The sequence below is a fragment of the Rhinolophus sinicus genome, linkage group LG03 (assembly GCF_036562045.2).
Source record: "Rhinolophus sinicus isolate RSC01 linkage group LG03, ASM3656204v1, whole genome shotgun sequence".
Taxonomy (NCBI): domain Eukaryota; kingdom Metazoa; phylum Chordata; class Mammalia; order Chiroptera; family Rhinolophidae; genus Rhinolophus; species Rhinolophus sinicus.
Window position 1 is genome coordinate 9,293,505 of NC_133753.1, and position 19,308 is coordinate 9,312,812.

Here is a 19,308-nt window from a genome sequence, read left to right on the forward strand (position 1 = left end):
ACCAGCTCTGGGTTGAAGTCTGCCATCTCCTAATTGGTACCCTAGGCAGGTCATTTTATCTCTGTGCGTCGAATAGACACTATTATAAAATGGAGATAACAGTACCTACTTCTTTTGCTGTGGGTTAAATGTAAATGCTACAGCAATCTGAAATTTACACAGTACATTGTGAGTAATCTGCAGATGGTTTTTTTTTTCCTGTTCTTCGGCCTTTTCTAAATGGCTCAGAGGGGTAAACTAGGGCTAAGATGAGCCCTCTGGAGAGGTAGCTCTTCATTAGTATAAGGGATAAGTGTCCATCTCTCAACTGTGGTCCGAAGATAAAATGGGCTGCTTTGGGAGTTGGTGAGTTTATTGTCATTGGAAGGATTTGAATGTGTGAGAGATAACCATTGGGTGGATTTTGTAGGCAGGTTTGGGCATCAGGTGATTGTTGGCACTAGGCATTGGTTAAAGTTCCCTTATTCCCTGGGCCTTCTAAGACTTTGTGAAGCAAGACAGGTTGCCGCTCCCTGGGTGGACTAAACTACTGACTAGGGGGAGTGGCTTGTACTGCCTGGAACTATTAGTCCAACTAGACCAGCAGTAATTTCTAATATGTATTAGAAATTACATATTTCAGTGCCAGTGAGCCACATATGTAATTTTAAATTTCCCCGGAGCTGTATTAGAAAGGTAAAAAGTAATAGGTGAAAATTAATGTCAACAATATATTTAACCAATTATATAAAAATATTTCAATATGTAATTAATGTAAAATTATTAATGAGATATTTTACATTCTTTTATACTAAGTTTTCAAAATCTCATGTATTTTGAACTTAACAGCACCTCTCAATTGAGAGTAACCACATTTTAAGTGCTCAATATCTATATGTGGCTAGTGGCTACTACTTTGTGTGGCATAGGACTAAACCCTCTAGACACTTGGTGCCTCGGGTTTCTAGAAGAGTGGTCAGGAAACTTGGGGTGAGGTCCTACATGAGAGTCACATAGATGGAAGAGTCAGGAAACCCCAAGAAAGGGGAATGGAGGTAATAATAACAACTTAGAACATTTACTTAGCATTTAAAATGCATCGTGCGCTGCGGTAAGTGCATTATATTGATGAACTCAGTTCTCAACCACCCTGAGGTAGATTCCATTATTATTCCCATCTAACTGATGCGGAAACTCTGCCTCACAGAGGGTAGGCAGCGTCCCTGAAACCGCACAGCTGAAAGGGGTAGTGCCGGGATTCTAGACTGGGTCGTTAAGCATTCTGCTACGTTGCTTTGGTATGTGCAGAAGCCTGGAGGTAGGTTTCTGGAAGGCGGAGGCAAGGCTGTGTGAGCCACTGTGGCTAGAACCTGACCTTGGGATTCATACCACAGCTCCTGTCAGGCCTCCACATGGATTGTTGTGAGTCTGCAGGTCCAAGGTTCAAACAGACTTGGGGCTGTGGTCAAACTGCTGCCCATGGAGACAATAAATATACCCATCACCCACACAAGATGCTTTCGGCCCCTTTGTCATCTCTCCTCCCTGACCTCTCTCCTTTTCATCCTCAGGCAACCTCTGATAGATTTTCCTATCACGATAGATCACATTTTCCAGAATTTTATATATTGGAATCATACAATATGTATTTTTGGAACACGGGTATCTGTTGTTTCAAGCAGCATAACTTTGAGATTCAACCATGTTATTGAAAATACCAGTACAGTACGTCTTCACTTAATGTCTGTTAATATTTTTCCTCTTCTACCTTCTTTTGGATTAAATATTTTTTGTGATATCATTTTATCTATTTATATTGTCTTGTTAGCTATAACTCTTTGTTATGTCCTTGTAGTAGTTGCTTTTGAGGTCACAGTATATATGTTTAATGTGTCACATTCTACCTTCGAGTGATAATGTACTACTTTACATGTAGTGCGAGAACCTTGCAAGAGTATGTTTCCGTTTCTCCTCTCCTCTGTGCTTTTTGTTTTATACTTTGTGTTAGAAATCCCAAAATACATTTTTATTGTTTTTGCTTTAAGCGGTCAATTATTTTTAAAAGAAGTGTAACTAGGAAAAGCCCATCTTTTATATTTACCCATGTTACCATTTCTGGTACTCTTTATTCCTTTTGGTTGATCCAAATTTTCATCTGACTCCACCATTTCTTCTGCATGAAAGACTTCCTTTAATATTTCCCTCCCTTCCACCCCCCCCCCCAACTCCGGTTCAAGCCGTTGATTCTCAGTCTAGTTGTGTAGGACACAGCTCCCTGGCCCATGCTGGTGTTATGAGCCTTGCACTCCCCCGGCTGAGGCAGTCGGTCGCCGGTCATTGGTCGGTGCTCACAGCAGCTCTCGTGGGCTGCCAGCCACTCAGACTGGTCACCAGCGGCTCATGGCCGCACATGGTAGCCGGGGGCAGCACACAGCAGCCTGCGGCAGCTCACGCCAACCTCCAGCTGCTCACGGCAGCCCAGCTCTAGGGAGAGCTGTTGTTCACAAACTTAGCTGTAGAGGGTGCAGCTCACTGGCCCGTGTGGGAATCGAACTTGCAACCTTCGCGATAGGAGCACAGCACTCCAACCACCCGAGCCACCGTGCTGGCCCCTCCTTTAGTATTTCTTATAGTCCAGGTCTACTGATGATAAATTATTTCAGCTTTGTACACCCAAAAATGTTTTTATTTCGCATTTGTTTTGAAAAAGATTTTTGCTGAGTGTAGAATTCTAGATTATCAACTATTTTTTTCAGTTCTCCAGATACAGATGTTGTTACACTGTCTTCTAGTTTTCATTGTTTCTGATGAAAAGTGCTGTTTTTCTCATCTGAAGGTTTATGGGTCTGTTTTTGCTCTCCTTTTTTCTTACAGTTCTGGCTTATAGTACCTTGTTTCCTTAGGAGTTATTTTTTTTACTGAGAGCTGCTGATTTTCCTCTGAGAATTCTTTGAGGCCTATGATAGAGATTTGTTCCTCCAGAGATCACTTATTTGCTTCTGCTTAGGATGTTAGAACTACTTTAAAGTCTCAGCTTGAGATGTTTTGTTTTGTTTATTTGTTTGTTTGTTTGTTTTGACCACCCCGATATCGTGAATTTGGACTCCATGTACATTCAAAGGCCGGGTTGAAAATGTTCAAGCATAGACAAAGCATGCTAATTTAAAAATTTTTCCTCAAAAACTAAGAAAAAATTTTTTTTACTCCCTCCTTCCCCACCAAAGAAAGGTCTTGGTAAAATACTATACAGATTTCCATTCCCTGCCCACCATGTGTTCCTTAGCAGTTTCTCTCTCTCTCTCTCTCTCTCTCTCTCTTTCTCTCTCTCACACACACAAACATGAACAAAACTCGCCCATCTCTAGTGTTTCATTGTTTGGACGTGGATTCAGTGCCAGCCGGCCCGATTTTTCCTCAGGCTCCTCCTAATATAGGTGCAGTGCTGTTACGGGACCTGTGCAGGGTGAAGGAGCTTTGGGTTGGTCAAAGTGGCTCTTGGCTCTTTGAAGTGTCCCTTATTCTGCATAAAACAACCCAGACGAAAGTATGTGCATCTGTTGATTTGGTTGTTTTTTTCTCCCCGTTTGTTTTACTTCTAAGGAAGTGGGAAGACTCTTGCCTTTGCCATTCCAATGATTCATTCGGTGCTGCAGTGGCAGGTGAAGAAGAAGCCTCCCCCAGCTCTGAGTAACACAGGAGCGTCACCTGGCGAGACCAGAATTGAGGCTGAAGCTGAGACTGGGTCACCCAGCAAGGCTGAAACTGACTGCGGAGCTTTGTCGGATGAGATTAGCATCGAGAGTGAGGCACTGCCCAGTGAGGCTGGAGCGAAGGCTAGAGCACCACCCAGCAGGGCGACAGCCAAGACGGGAGCTGCCATCTCAGACCACCTGCTCCCCTTCTGTGATGATGATGCTGGTGAAGGACCTTCTTCCCTGATTAGGGAGAAGCCCGTCCCCAAACAGGAAGAGGATAAAGAGGAAAAACCTGACGAAGAGCAGACTGGAAAGCTAAAACGAGAGTTAGGTGGCAGAACTGCCACCTGTACAGCACATCCAGAGCGTCCCCTGCTTGGCCTGGTTCTGACTCCCACTCGAGAGCTCGCTGTCCAGGTCAAACAACACATTGATGCTGTGGCCAAGTTCACAGGTGAGGTTTGGTTCCGTTTAATAAATATTTCCTGAGAGGATCCTAAATGCTGGTGGCAAAGGTGAATGAGCTGCAGCTCCTGCCCCTACGGGGAGCCTTGCTCATCTGTCACAGAATTTAAAACCCTACTGAAAATTGAGTGGCACTTCCTCAGTTCTCCTAAGAATGACACATAGCTAATGCCATTCTAAATGCTTAGGAACTTAGTTAATTTATTGGATACAATGGATGCTGTGGCAGGGGTTGGCAAACCACCTGTTTTTGTAAGCAAAGTACAGCCATTTTTTACATATTGTCTATGGAAGCCATCGTGTGACCAAGGCAGAGTGGAAAGTAGTTAAGCCCACAAAGCCAAAAATGTTTAGTGGACTCTTTAGGAAAAAGTCTGTCGACCTCTGCCTTGGGGCATTTAAACTTAATTCTCTCAGTGAATTCCTTTGGGGCAGGGCTACACAGTGGGTATTTTAATTATAACAAAAGCAGCAGTCACTTACCAAACTTACTGTGTGCAGAGCACTTTCCTAAGCACTTTGCCTACATGATTCTGTGTGTTTCTTTCGCACTGGATACCTTGAGAAGCCCTCCACGAGACAGAACAGAACACTAGGCATTAGAGGAGATTCAGAGTAATTCTAATTGAGGGGAAGGGGCAGGGCTTCTTAGGGGAGGTGTGTCACAGCTACAAGTAACGTTGCCAGCATCGTGCTGCACCACTCTCAGTTTTTCTGGAGCTTTGAATGTACGCGTGCCTGGGTTCAGATCCAGCCCTTTGGTTGTGGTTGGAGGGGATGGAGAAGAGAGAAATGAGGTTGAGGAAGTAGGCAAGGCCCAGATAGAAGACTTGGTAAGTCCTCTAGGAGTGGCACCAACGGTCAGGCCAGGTCAGCTCTTTTAGTACCCCCTGGAGAGAGGAGCAGTGCTATCGTGTTTCCCCGAAAAAAAGGCCTAGCCAGTCAGCTCCAGTGCGTCTTTTGGAGCAAAAATTAATATAAGACCCAGTCTCGTTTTACTATAATGTAAAACGGGGTCTTATATGAATTTTTGCTCCAAAAGATGCTTTGGAGCTCATTGTCTGGCTAGGTTTTATTTTCGAGGAGACACGGTAGTAACTGACAGTCTCTGCTAATTTGGGGGTGCCTATGTCAGCTGTGGAAGAAAATAAGCAGCTAGATTGAATAACAGCGTCCCTTATGTTTTGTGTACCATAGGAATTAAAACTGCTATTTTAGTTGGTGGAATGTCCACCCAGAAGCAGCAGAGGATGCTGAAACGCCAGCCTGAGATTGTGATCGCCACTCCGGGCCGGCTGTGGGAGCTAGTTAAAGAAAAGCACCCTCATTTGAGCAACCTTCGGCAGCTCAGGTGAGAGACAGTAGCTCCCTTTTCCCCTTCATCCACTTCATGTTCTGAAGTGGGCCTCAGGTGACACGGTAGTGTATGTAGTGCCTTCTCCCTGTTGTTGCAAATCGGTGATGGTGGTCGTGGGTGGGTGTGTGTGTGTTTTGAAGGTGGGGTGGTAGTACAGTGCTGTACATGATTCCTCTTACCTGCTCCTAACCAGTTCACGTGGGTCTGGTTCTGCAGGTGCCTGGTGATCGATGAGGCTGACCGGATGGTTGAGAAAGGCCACTTTGCTGAGCTTTCACAGCTGCTAGAGATGCTCAGTGATTCCCAGTACAACCCAAAGAGACAGACTCTTGTTTTTTCTGCCACACTGACCCTGATACATCAAGCTCCTGCTCGAATCCTCCACAAGAAGCACACTAAGAAAATTGACAAAACTGCCAAGCTTGACCTCCTTATGCAGAAGATTGGCATGAGGAGCAAGCCCAAGGTCATTGACCTCACAAGAAATGAGGCCACGGTAGAGACGCTGACAGAGAGCAAGATCCATTGTGAGAATGATGAGAAAGACTTGTATCTGTACTACTTCCTGATGCAGCATCCAGGCCGCACCTTAGTGTTCGCCAACAGTATCTCCTGCATCAAACGCCTGTCAGGGCTCCTGAAAGCCCTGGACATCATGCCCCTAACCCTGCACGCCTGCATGCACCAGAAGCAGAGGCTCAGGAACCTGGAGCAGTTTGCCCGTCTGGAAGAGTAAGGCAGGCCTGCGCCCAGAGCCCAGTCTGGCCATTGGGTCAAGGTCGCTGGGATGGTGGGGAGATGGTGGGAAGCTACCTTCTATCATGGGGGCCTTATCAGTAGGAGGTATCCTTTTTTATGTGCCGTGTGAGGCAGGCTCACCCTCATCTAGTGCATTTATTTGGTCGCTTAGTAATGCCCAATAGAAAAGAAACTTCCTTAATAATGAGTAATGGTGATAGTTATACCAACCATTATTGAACACTTACTAGTAGATTAAGTACTGTGCTGGCATTTTAGATAACCTGTCACATCCATTCACTTCTAATGTTCTTAAGAAGCAGAATAGGCTGTCTGAGATCAAACCCTGGCTGTGCCACTTCTAGCTGGTCAAATTACTTCTCTGTGTTTCAGTTTTCTCATAAGTAGCATAATAATAGAAGCGACCTCAGGGGGCTGTTATGAGAATTAAATGAATTTATGCACATAAAGTGTTCAGAACAAATCCTGGCACTTAGTATGTACTTGCTAAATGTTAGCTTTCATATTTACCAGTCGTCATTATTACCATTATTCTCATTTTATCGATGAAAACAAGTAATATCTAGAAAAGCTAATCAGCTCGCCTGAGGTTTCTCAGCCTGGCAGAGCTGGGCCTCAGACAAGCCTGGCAGCCCCCAGAGCTCATGCTGTGCTCTACATGCTGTTGTCCATCTGCTTTGGGGACAGGCTGATGCTCAGGCAGCAGGGGGCAGATTGTCAAGATAAAGGCCTGGGCAATTGAGGCCTATTTTAAACTGACATTTGCCACAGTGTTTTTTTGTCAGGACTATTAGTTTCTAGAACAAGTGTCTGGTTTACCTCCCTTATTGAATGTTGGTAGGTAGAGTTAGTAGTTGACTGGATCAGGGATTTGCAAACTATGGCCCATGGGCCAAATTTGCCTCACTGCCTATTTGTAACTAAAGTTTTATTGGAACACGGCAAGGCCCGTTCATGTATTATCTATGGCTGCTTTTGCACTGTAACGGCAGAGTTGAGTAGTTTCAACAGGACTATCACCCACAAAACCAAAAATAATGTATTTGGCCCTTTACAGAAATGTTTGCTGACTTTGACTTAGAGCAGGGGTTTAATGTTTTACAAACTTTACTTTGCATCACATTCTGCAGACCGACCTCAGAGACACAGTGAATGGGGACCCTGAAGGGCCCATAGAATCTTACGTTTTTAAGACAGGCTTCAAGTGCTTTGGGTTTTTCTCAAACTATACATATGTTAAGAAACATCATTCCACCCATATTACCAAGTTCTTACTGTGAACCAGGCCCTGTTCTAGGGGCTGGTAATAGCACAGTGAAGAGTGCGAAGTCTCTTGGAGTTTACATTCCAGGGGAGGGAAATCATAAATTGAAAAGTAAGTATATATACCGTGTTTCCCTGAAAATAAGACCCAGCCGGACTATCAGCTGTAATGCGTCTTTTGGAGCAAAAGTTAACCGGGTCTTATAGTAAAATAAGATTAAGTTTTGCTCCAAAAGATGCATTAGAGCTGATGGTCCGGCTGGGTCTTATTTTCAGGGAAACACGGTAGTTGTCAGGTGGTACTAAGTGCTAAGTAGTAAAGTTATGTGGGGAGTATGCAGACTGGGTGTGTGGTCAGGGAGGCTTCTCTGTTAAGGTGAGATTTAAGCAGAGAATAGAAGAAAGTAAGGAAATGGGAATGATCTGAGGAAGACCTTTTAAGACCTGAGATAGCAAGTGCAAAGGCTTAGAGGCAAGGCCACGTTTGACATGTTTGAGGAAGAGCAAGGACATGTATGTGACCAGAGGTGAGTAAGTGGAGGGTGACAGGAGATGAGGTCGCTGACCTAGAATATGTGTGGCCTCACTAATTCACTTGAGGTGGTCTTTAGTATTGCAGAGCGTGGCTTGGTGACTGTGGTCAGTGAGACCCAGGATTGCATCCTGGCTCCACAACTGACTAGCCGTGTATGTACCTTGGGAAGTTAATCTCGCTGAGCCTAAGTTTCTAAATCTGTAAAAAGGGGGAAAATAGCATTATGTCATAAAGTGTTTGTAAGGACGTAGTGTTTAGAGTACTCAGCAGGTGGGAAGAATTTGATTAGTGATAGGTGTTACTAATGAGCTTTCTTTCTCTACCACAGTTGTGTTCTCCTGGCAACAGATGTGGCAGCTCGGGGCCTGGATATTCCTAAAGTCCAGCATGTCATTCATTACCAGGTAGGGACATCAGGGAACTTGTAGGCATCTCCCAGCATCAAGTGGGGAATTTTGAAAGCAAAGATGGGGGGCTGGAGGAGGAGCTGTCGGTCCCGAAGCTGCAGCAGAGAAGATCACTGACGTCTAGTGGCTGGCCAGCTGCTGCCGCTTCTGGAACACAGTGGTGACACTTATTCTCATAACCTCTAGGTAGTGTCTGATGTCAGAGAGCCTGGCTCTCTTTGACTTGGGCAAACTACATGATCTTGGCAGGTGACAGTCTTCGTTTCCTCCATGAAATGGAGATAAAAAGCTTAGCATGTCCAGTGCTTACCTTGGTGCAGAGAAGTAGAAGACTGGTAGGTAAGACCTGCTTCGGCTTAAATCCCAGCTGCGTAACCTTGAGCAAGTTCTTTGGTCTCTCTACCTCAGTTTCCTCATTTGTTAAATGGCAGTTATTATAGTATCTACTTCTAAAGTTCTTACTAAGTAAAATAAGTTATTACGTGTGAAGAGCGTAGAAAACTGTGTAGCACACTGTAAGCACTTAATGTTAGCTGCTGTTGATAGCGACATTAGTGCATGCCCGAGTGAATATTAGAGGGTGGTGGGTGGAGCCACACTCCTGGGGTTCGATGCTTATTGGCTGCTTCATAGTTGGCCAGCTTTGGGCATGTGACCTAGCATCTCTTGTTTCAATGTCATTGTTTGTAAATGGAGTAATGATGCTACCTCCCCTGTAGGGTTATTATGAGAATTAAATGAGCTAATGCCGATGAAGCATTTAGCACAGTGTGAGTACTCAATAAATGGTAGTAATTCTGGCATTACAGTGCTTCATGCTTTAAAAAAAATTTTAGGGTGTCAATTCAGTTTAGCAAATCTTTATTCTTCCTCTTTTTGGTGAAGAGGCTGGGTCAGCTGTGTGAAATACCCAGATGAGCAAAATACATTTCCAGCCCCTAAGAACTAGGAGATCCTCCAGAGGAGATGAGGTGACGACAGCCGTAATTTAAGGCAGAAGATAGTAGAAGGTTACAAAATACAATGGGAGAGAGAGGTAACTGCTAGTTTGGGAGCTTGGACAGTGCTTTCTAAAAGATACTGGGCATTTAAGGATGGAGAGGATGTGGGCATGCAGAGGTAGGACAGGAAGGAGGAAAGAACACGGGAAGGGGGCAGTGGCTGAGAATGAGAAGAGGAGGTGTGTTGGTAGAGGAAACTGAAGACTGGCAAGCAGAGTTCACTTCTAGCACCATTATAAACCATTCATAGTGGTGCTTGGAGCACTGCATTGGAAAAGATATTGAGCGTTATCTGGGCTCAGTGCAGAAGACTGTTCTTGATTAGTGGTGTGTGCCGTGAGTGGGGAGGGAGGGGTTGTAGCGCCCATGCCACTTTGTCTGTGGATGACATGTCCAGTCTGTATTGGAGGAGAGGCCGCGTAGCCCAGGGTTAGCATGGACTTTGGAGCTGGACTGCTTCAGGTCGAATCCTGGCTCCGCCCCTTAGTTGGATAACCTGGGAGGAATTGCTTAATATCTGTGTGTTTCAATTTCCTGGTCTGTGATATGGATCATCTTAAGAGCATCTTTTTCATATTATTGTGAGGAATAAATGGAATAATACATGCAGAGTGCTTAGAATTGCTTGGTGCATTGTAATTAAAATGTTGGTTATGATTAAAATCATCGACCATCCATGCAGAGTTAACGAAGAAGCAGGGAGTTTTTAGAGGGGGTATGATGGTGTAGGGACGGCCACGAGAGCAGTTTCCAGGCTCTCGGCCTCATGTGGAAATGTGCTGGCTCGGTTGTTAGATGACCATCAGCTGTGACCAGTTGGCCATTAGCCACTGTTGTTTTGTATATAACTGCCGTGGCTGCGTTAGCAAGTGGGGTTAGCAAGCGCGGACGGCGGATTGCAGGTGGTACGGGTTGTGTGTTCCTGCTTCCTGTGTCTCGCCCGGCCGCCAGTGAGAATGTAGTGGTATAAACCCCCATCTGTGGCTCCATTGTTGTTGCTTTTTGGCCTCAACGTCTCCTCCGTTCACCTGCCGGGAGCGGGAGCTGAGACCCTGTATTACAGATGGTCAGAGCTCTGACTCAGGAAGATGATATTGGCAGCTTTGGGCCGGGTCAGGGAGAGTGGGGAGGATTAGAGACCAAATGAGAAGTGGCTGCCATTTTCCACTTGAGTGTCACGAGGGCCGGAACCAGGACGGGCCTGGAGGGCGGGCGTACACAGTGAGCCTGCAGTGAACCTGGGACTGAGGGAGAAGGGCTGGGTCGGGCCACAGTGCTGCAGGGGCTTCTACTGCCTGGCTGAGGGGGAAGATCCCGCATTGGGCTGCGGGCCCTGAGGGGAGAGCAGTGTTTGCTGAGGGCCACATGTTGACCTCCCAGCTCCTCCTTTGGCAGGTCCCTCGCACCTCAGAGATCTATGTCCACCGAAGTGGTCGAACTGCTCGTGCCACCAATGAAGGTCTCAGCCTGATGCTGATTGGGCCTGAGGACGTGATCAACTTTAAGAAGATTTATAAAACCCTCAAGAAAGATGAGGACATCCCACTGTTCCCTGTGCAGACAAAGTACATGGACGCCGTCAAGGTAAAGGAAGTTAAAAGCCCAGGGCTGATAAGGGGAGGGACTGTACCTCACCTTGGAAGTAAAACCCCTGGAAACCAAGTAATGGTTCTGCCAGCAGCTAAACAGAGATTCATTTTTAAAAAGGGAGGGGAATGGGGGCACTGTACCTGCGATGAGGGAGAAAGGGTGAGTGGCCAAAAGTGAGAAGTTTTCTTCCTGAGCGCCTTTTTCACTGTCTGCTCCTAAAGCCTCCACCACCACCCCCTCCTCGGGACAAGGGCAGTGGGCACTGCTGCCTGGACATCCCATGGGATGGTTGTAGGCAAATGAGGTCAGCGTGTCTTATCTAGGCAGACACTCAAGGTTTGTCACATTCCTAAAGCAGATGCTGATTGGGCCTGCTTATAATATAACCCCAAAAGCCAATAATTCCTACTTTTGGGGTTATATTTTATCTTAGCAGGCATTCACTGAGTGGGTGCTACCTACTGTGGGCTAGAGTGTGTCAGGTAGCAAAGTGGGGTGGATTTTCCTCCGCAGAGGTCCCCTGGCTTGTGAGGTAGGCCAAGCCCATGCTAACGTTCAGGTACGAATGGAGCACTGGGGACTGGTGGGCACCTGGTCATACAGGTAGGAAATGAGGTTCCCTCCGAGCTTCCTGCAGGCCGAGATGTCAAAGGTGAAGAGGAGATGAAATTCCAGTAATTGAGGGAGTGAAAGTATGGAACAGCTCAAGGACTGTTGTCTCCTCAGGCTTAAAAGGAATGTTAGCCATGTGGGGAAATACGGTGGGAGACGAAGGTAGAAAGTTGGAGATTACAGAGAATTCGCAATAGTAAGGAGGATTAGGGGCCACCTCGCTTTTCTTGACCCCTTTCCCCCACATCACAAGATTTTTTTTTTTTTTTTTTTTTTGGTGTGTCCTGTTACTGAGGTCTGACTACAACACTGATGAGAGGGAGAGTTGAAATGTTTTTGGCAAAGGACAACGTGAAAGAGGGAAGGCAGTTCTGTGAGTTTTTTGTCCCTGCGATTGAGAGCTGGAGCCTAACTCAGGGCCGTTGGGGTGTTTCAGAGTCTCAGCTCAGCTATGGAAGCCAGCTGAGGTGCCTGGGAAAGCGTTGCCTTTGGACACCTGTAGATTGGCGGTCTTACTGATGTGGGCCTACAAGGGGAGCTGTTCAAGCTTGTTGTTTGGAAAGCTGATTCTTGTGATTGTGTGTGTACACACTCACATGTAGCGATTGCCATCTGCGTTTTTATCAGAGACCACTGATCTCAAGAGTGTTTTAAAAAACACAACTTAAATGAGACTTTGTTTCCCAGAGGCCTGAACCCTCAGTCAGATGAACACTTTCTGTTCCTTTCTTCCAGGAGCGAATCCATTTAGCACGACAGATTGAGAAAGCTGAGTATCGGAACTTCCAGGCTTGTCTGCACAATTCTTGGATTGAGCAGGCAGCAGCTGCCCTTGAGATTGAGCTGGATGAAGAAATGTACAAGGGTACGTGGGGGGCTGGATGGGACTTGAGCAAGGGTACGTTCAGCTGTTTTTGTTTTTTTTTCCTTTGTTTTTCCCTTCAACTTTTGTTGGAACCTTCTCACTACCATGGGTCCTGTCAAAATTGGCAAGATGCCTTTCCTTCTTTGTGACAGGCCCTAGTTCCAGATGAGCCTGAAGCCCTCAGCCTTTGTTCCCTCTGTCTCGTCTGTCTGGAGCCTTCAGCTGCGTCCCTCTGTGGAGAGGCAGTGGGGTACAGTGACATTCGGGCAGGCTCTGCAGCCAGACCGCCCGTGTTTGAGTGCTGGCCATTCTCTTAACTGGCTATGTTACCAGGTCAGGTTTTGTAATCTCTTTTGTCTCTAGGCTGTCCTCATATAGAAAACGCAGGTTGTAAAGCACCTACCTCATGAAGTTGTTGTGAAGATGGCGTGAGTTAATGAGTATAAAGTGCTTACAGCAGAGACTGACAAGTAGAAAGTGTTTGATACATTTCAAGTTACTTACTGTCATTATTTTTACTACTACACCTGTCTTCCAAGCTAACGAAGCATCTCACCTGATCTTCACAGTCTCATGACAGAAACAGCAGGAATTATTATCCTTTTTACAGGTGGGAACTAGAGGCTCACAGAAGAGAAGCAACTTGTGCAGAAAACAGCTTCACCACCTACTCAGCCCTGACTTTGAACTTGGGCCCGAGGCTAAGGATTCAGGGGTGAATCTGTGTGGTCCCTGCTCTAGGAAAGCTCCCGAGTCTAAGTGGTAGAACCACATCTGGAACTGACAATACCAGAGTTAGGTCCAGCGCTCTTGCCAGCCCACAAGTGGGCAGCTCAGCTCGGATGTTGGCATCTCGGTGCCAAAGCCAGCAAACTCAGAGGCAGACTTACTGCTATCTGCTCAGCATGGAAGCCAGGAACCAACCACTGGGCTTGATGACAGTGAGCTGGTCCTCCTGGGGGCTTGGGCTTGGGGCCTGAGCTGCAGCTGTATGAAGCCCTGGCTTCTCTTCCTGAGGCCAGGCTGGCGTGGAGTCCTGTGGCTGTGCCTGCCTCCACTTGTGCAGCCCCAGTGCTGGTGAGAGGTGCAGGAGAGCTGGGCTGCATAGACGCTGCTCACCGTCTCCTGAGGGGTTTATAGCTGTTGAGTTGCCAAACCCCAGGCAGCAACTGGGTGGGTTGTGGAAAGAAAACAGATCTTCAAGTCCAGAGACGTGGCTTCTAATCTCAATGTGACAGCCAGCTCTGTGACCTCTGAGTTTCCTGGACTGTAAAATGAAGATAACTCCTGTCTTACAGGGGTTTTTGAGGCGGGAAGGACAGTGGCCCGAGTTTCCCTCCTAAACTGTGTTAGTTAGCCGTACTAGCTTTTGCAGAGAACTTTTGAGCCCCGCCTCCCCAAAAGTTCCAAAGCAATTTTCATCACAAGTACTATCCATCAAGAGAAACCAAATGCTTCTATAAATCATAGTCAATAACGATCTATTTTGTATTTTGTTTCCAGGAGGAAAAGCTGACCAGCAAGAAGAGCGTCGGAGACAGAAGCGGATGAAGGTCCTGAAGAAGGAACTGCGCCATTTACTCTCCCAACCACTGTTTAAAAATGACCTGAAAACCAAGTACCCAACTCAGTCTGGCAAGCCGCCCGTGCTCATGCCTGCCCCCCGAAACGGTGCGTCTGCTTTGAGCTGCCTCTCCAAACAGAAGAAGAAGAAGCAGCCAAAACCAAAAGGGCAGCAGCAGGAAGAGCCACAGCCAAGTACAAGTGCAAAGTAACAGGTCAGTCTGCTGGTGACCCCACGTTGTGTATGTGTGCCCTGGTTGTATGGAAAACCTGGCCTTTCCTTCCACACCGCCCCAGTCACGGGAGAGACTGTGCAGGTTTGTGTTGTTGTGGAGTCAGAGTTCTGTGCAGCAGCTTATGTACTTCTGTATTTCAGTGTTTACAGGCTTCTTGTGGATTCAACTTGTTTTCCTTATTAAAAACAATAGAACCAGCACGTCATCCTGTGTTTTTAGCCAGAATATGGGGGACACTGTTATAGTCCTCTGGCTGCAGGGCGCACGTGGGGTGCGTCTCACCCCACTGGACGGTGTGGATGGAGGAGATCACTGTAAAATCACTTCTGCCTGGTCCTCAGCTGTGTTCCTGCCTTTCCCCAGACAGAAGCAGAGCAACTCCTTAGCTCTGCTACTCGCTCGCAGCTCATCTGAGTCACCCCGAGAGGTGGGCAGGGAACAGGTCCTCAGGTTCCAGGAGAACACAGGCCTCCTTAATATCCCAGAGCCACTTGTGGGGAAGCCGGGAACCGTGTGCTGAGTCTAGGGGTGAGGCACTCAGGATGTGGCCCTGGCCAACTTCTCTGGCCTCGTCTCTCCACTCCCCTCGTCTGTGACAGAACTGGTCGCTTCCCTTGTCCCGAGCCTTTGCATAAGCTTTTCCCTCGGCCTGATTGCCTTTGCCATCCTTGAGCACTGCTTCATGTTCTCTAGGTCCCTGAGCCCCCAAGAAAGTGCAGTGTCCTGCTGTGGGCTCCCGAAGTACCCGTGCTTACCTTCTTCACGGTACTTGCCACACTCGTGTTGTCATCTGCTCTCATTTCTGCTCCTTGAGACAGAGGCTGTTTTATTACCACTTGCAGCCCTGCAGTTTAAGTCAGGGCTTGTAAATGTGAGTTGAGGGAACCGATGACTTTCCGCTGCCACCCCAGCTTTCTCTGCGTCAGTCTGGACGAGTAGCCACAATTGCCACAGTCATAGGGTAGGATGGCAGCACTATTCCCTCAGCTCTTCTGCGTAACTGCAACAGGGTAGTTGGCCTAAACTCGGATTCAGGTATCACCGAGTGTTGAGCAAGTACCAGGCACTGTTAGTTACTGTAGTCACCGTTTTGTTTCCATCAAGGCCCTGAGACATAAGTCTTGGTATCCTTTTTTGTAGTTGAGAAAGCTGGCACCGGTTAAGATTTGCTCAGGATCACACTCTGCCAGGTGGCAGAGCTGGACATAGAACCTGGTCCTTTCCTTGTGGGCCCGGGGCAGACAGCAGTGTTGCCAGGGACTATCTCCCCAGTGACATAGTGACCTGGGGAGGAGAAGCCGAAGAAAACCGCCCTAGTCTATGAGGTCAGCTCCTGAGTGACAGCTGTGGGCATGGCAGGGGATTCTCCATTTTCCAAACGCGTGGAGATTTAAGGCAGCTCAAGGTCCCTTAGCAGCACCTGAGCCAAGAGAGGCCCGATCTCATCACCTGATGTCCGTTGGCAGCCTGCCCTTGCTCTCTAACAGCAAATTCTTCTGTTTTTGGTGGGGTGATATGTTAAGGGGGGTAGGTTTTCAAAGACGACGCCAGCCTCCCAGGCAGTCCTGCTTTCTGACCTGGCGTGAAGTTCGCGTGAGGCCGTCATTCCTTGGCTGCCTCTCGCCCAGGGGCAGGGCTTCCTGAGTATCTGGACCTTCCACAAAACAAAGAGCCCCCCAGCTACTCACACACAAGCCCACCGGTACCAAACTAAGAAGCTAGGACAAAGGTTGTTACGGAAACCAGTTTAATGCTAGGAAGACGTTTTCAACGAAGCTGCCTAGGGAAGCTGTAGGGTCTGGCCCACGTCCCACAAGACCTGGGGCCCTGGGCAGCCACTCACTGAGCCACACCCCCACCCGCATTTCTCCTTAATGTGGGACTATGTTTGGTGCCCAGACCACTGTTTGGGAATCCACAGAGCCACTGCCAAGATGACACGTCCCCCCCGTTGCACTGTCCCGCTACTCCCCTTGGGAAGTATCCCATTTGTAAAACACTACGTGTCAGGTCTTGTAGATGTTTGTGCACATAACTTCGTTCCACTTTAACCAATAATCCTGTGGTATGTAGTTATCGTCCCCATTTCATTAACGTGGGAAGTGTCTTGACCAAGGTCACATAGCTAGTAAGTGACAAAGTCAAGATTCAAACCCAGGCTGGCTCCAAAGCCCCTTTGTGCTTGGAATAGGAACCTAGTCAAAAGCAAGCACAGTTTGTTCTTTTTGTTGCTAAATATTCCCACTGATTTATAAAGTTTCCTTTGGAAAGATAGTGATAAATGCAATTATAAAGACAGACTCTCACAGCAACTTTCCTTCCAGCTTTGGGTCTGGAACGCGGTGGCTGCGTGGGATGGGGTGGAGAATTACCCTGAAGTGTGAGTGCCAGCACGACTGGCTGCTGCAGACGAGCAGGGTAACTCCCATAGACGATGGTGTTTTAGCAAGTTACAGGCTGTCCCCAGCCTGAGACTTTTTGACTGCACGGCAGTGCACAAGTGATACATGGGTTCAGTAGAAATCGGAGTTCGAATTTTGATCTTTCCCCAGGCTACCAATATGTGGTAAAATAACTCTTGTAATGCTGGGCAGCGGCTGCAAGCTGCAGCTCCGGGCCAGCCGCCAGTTCAGGAGGTGAACTACCAATGCTCTACAGTGGACTCTCGCCAGCATTTTTTAGATGCTGTATTTTGTGTTTTCTTATCCCATCATGTCTATAAAACACCCACCTGTGTCTCTTGTTGTAAGAAGAGGAAGGCAATTTTTTTTTTAACTTTTATTTAAGTGTTTTTTTCCAGGACCCATCAGCTCCAAGTCAAATAGGTGTTTCAATCTAGTTGTGGAGGGCGCAGCTTGCTGACCCATGTGGGCATTGAACCGGCGACCATGTTAAGAGCACAGCGCTCTAACCAACTGAACTAACCGTCCGCCCCCAAGGAAGGCAATTCTTGAGATGAAACTCAGGGTAATGGCCCAACTGTTGGCTAATGGAAGTGTTCTGAGCATGTTGAATGCAGGCGAGGCTAAGCTGATGTTCGATAGGTGTATTAAATGCATTTTTGACTTCAAACATTTCCAACTTAGCATGTGTTTATTGGGTGGTAACCCCGTCATAAGTGCTAGAGCATGTGAATTCTGCCACACCCCTTTCTCTGTAGTGCTTTCTCTTAGAGATAAGATCTGCGGGAAGGGAGCAATGGTTTGGATTTGGCCAGTGGTTTTTGTGGAAAAAAGGGAAAGCAGAGGTTAAGAGCATGAAAACAACTTGGCCTACCTCCCTTGGGCATTCTGACTCTAAAGAGATAGGCTCTCTCCTGGGAAGAGGGTCCCATATGAACACTGGTGGGCCCTGAGGCCTGGAAGCACAGTATACGCGAGTCTCACAGGGGATTTCTCCAGCCAGTCTGCCAAAGAGAAAGCTCTGCTTTTGTGAATACTACACAAGCCGCAGATGCAAACGTGGCAGCTAGTGCTACTTGTGCTGTGCTTGAGAGCCTGGCTGGGGGTCCAGAACCCATCTCACAACCCATCAGAGCAGCCAGGCACGTTCAGCTTGGTGTCATGTGTGCCTGCCCAGGAACGGGGGTCCTGACACTTACAAATCATGTACTGTGTCCCCCCCCTTCCAGTGTACTGTCACAGACCCCCACACTCCGACCCAGAGCCGGGTGGGACACTGAACCAGTTCACATCAGGGTCAGATTTATATTCCTGTGGAAAAGTGACATAATCACTTAGCTTGAGCCCTTGGCTTCAAATTCAAGCTGAGGGCAGGATGGGAACGTGGGGTCCCTGCCTGGAATTAAAGCACCCTGACTTCTGTCTTCGCAAAAGCAGACAGCTGACGCAGACCTGACATTTGTGTAGCAGGACGTGGAGCAGTCTGCTGTCAGTCTCCCTCGTGCAGTCTGGCCATCGGCAGACTTCCACTGCAGCACCAATAGAGTCTAATAAACCCCTACAGACTGGAACCTGTGAGAAGGCCTTTGATTAAGGAAGTGCCCCACAGGGCAGTGCCACACCCTGCAGTCTCCATTTCCTCCCACAGAGCAAGAGAGCGTGCTAGCAGAGCCCCAGGCCAGCCGGGCTCTTCGAGGTCCTGAGGCAGCAAGGTGAGGAGGTGGTTAAGGGGCACGTCCAGGTGGAGGACTGAGGAGGGTGCCAGCCAGGGCTCTTGTCGCCCAGGCAGTTTCCACCACGGAGGTCTTCCCCCACTGCCAGTTTCTTTGGCTTGCCTCTGTTCTTGCCCACCTCACCTCTCGCCAGCCCATAAACCAAGCAGAAGTGGGAAAGGGGAGAGAAGACAAAGACAATTTGCAAAACTTATCTGCTCCTCAGCTGGAGTCTACGGCTACACGTGCCAGGCTCCACATGGCTGAGGACCGAGATTCTACTTCCAGGTTATGTTGGGGATGATGAAATCGCTTCTGGGTCCCAGACCCTCTGTTTTGAGTCTTTGTCCAGGCAGTGCTGGCCCTGAGAGAGGTGGAGGAGGCCCCCAAAACTTCAGCTTCCTGCTGAAGGCCCCTTTCCAGACTTTGGCATAAAAGGCTCCTTTTCCACCACCGTCATGAATGTTTGGAAGCCCTCACATTCACGTGGCCTCAGCTGGCCAGCGCTTCAGTCAGCTCCCCACCAAGTCCAGTCCGGCAGCTGACTGGACATGACTGTTTTATAGAACTGGTAAGTCGCTTAAGACAGTTGACCTTGAGCTTTTCCTCCCCTACAGAGAGCCACTGCCCCTGGTGAAGAGAAACCAGAGGACCCTGGTTTGTTTCGTTTGTTTTATAGAACAATAGACTGTCCACACTGGTAGGAACCTCCTCCAGATGAAGAAACAGGTCAGAGTAGGAGGTGCCCTGCCTAAGGTCTCAGGGAACTGGGAGTAGAGCCAGGGATCCTGGCTTCCTAGCCAGGAGTTAGAAAGCATTTGCTTCTCCGTGAAAATAAATACTAAAAATATTGCCAAGTTACCACAC

General features: G+C 47.7%; 1 protein-coding gene across 4 annotated transcripts in view; it reads left to right on the top strand.

Annotated features, from left to right (window-relative positions):
* Nucleotides 1-19,293, top strand: part of DDX24 (DEAD-box helicase 24) — a 21,607-nt gene extending 2,314 nt beyond the window's left edge. For 3 of the 4 annotated variants that reach the window (XM_019745690.2, XM_074326999.1, XM_019745696.2), the window contains 7 exons: nucleotides 3,580-4,128; nucleotides 5,337-5,490; nucleotides 5,713-6,228; nucleotides 8,382-8,457; nucleotides 10,857-11,045; nucleotides 12,399-12,528; nucleotides 14,032-14,527. In XM_019745690.2, coding sequence (XP_019601249.2) covers nucleotides 3,580-4,128; nucleotides 5,337-5,490; nucleotides 5,713-6,228; nucleotides 8,382-8,457; nucleotides 10,857-11,045; nucleotides 12,399-12,528; nucleotides 14,032-14,303 — 1,886 coding nt within the window. In that variant the 3' untranslated portion in view covers nucleotides 14,304-14,527. Of the gene's footprint in view, nucleotides 1-3,579; nucleotides 4,129-5,336; nucleotides 5,491-5,712; nucleotides 6,229-8,381; nucleotides 8,458-10,856; nucleotides 11,046-12,398; nucleotides 12,529-14,031; nucleotides 14,528-19,058 lie in introns of those variants that run through there. The other variant, XM_019745704.2, reaches the window with a different exon arrangement.
* The last annotated feature ends 15 nt before the right edge of the window (nucleotides 19,294-19,308 follow it).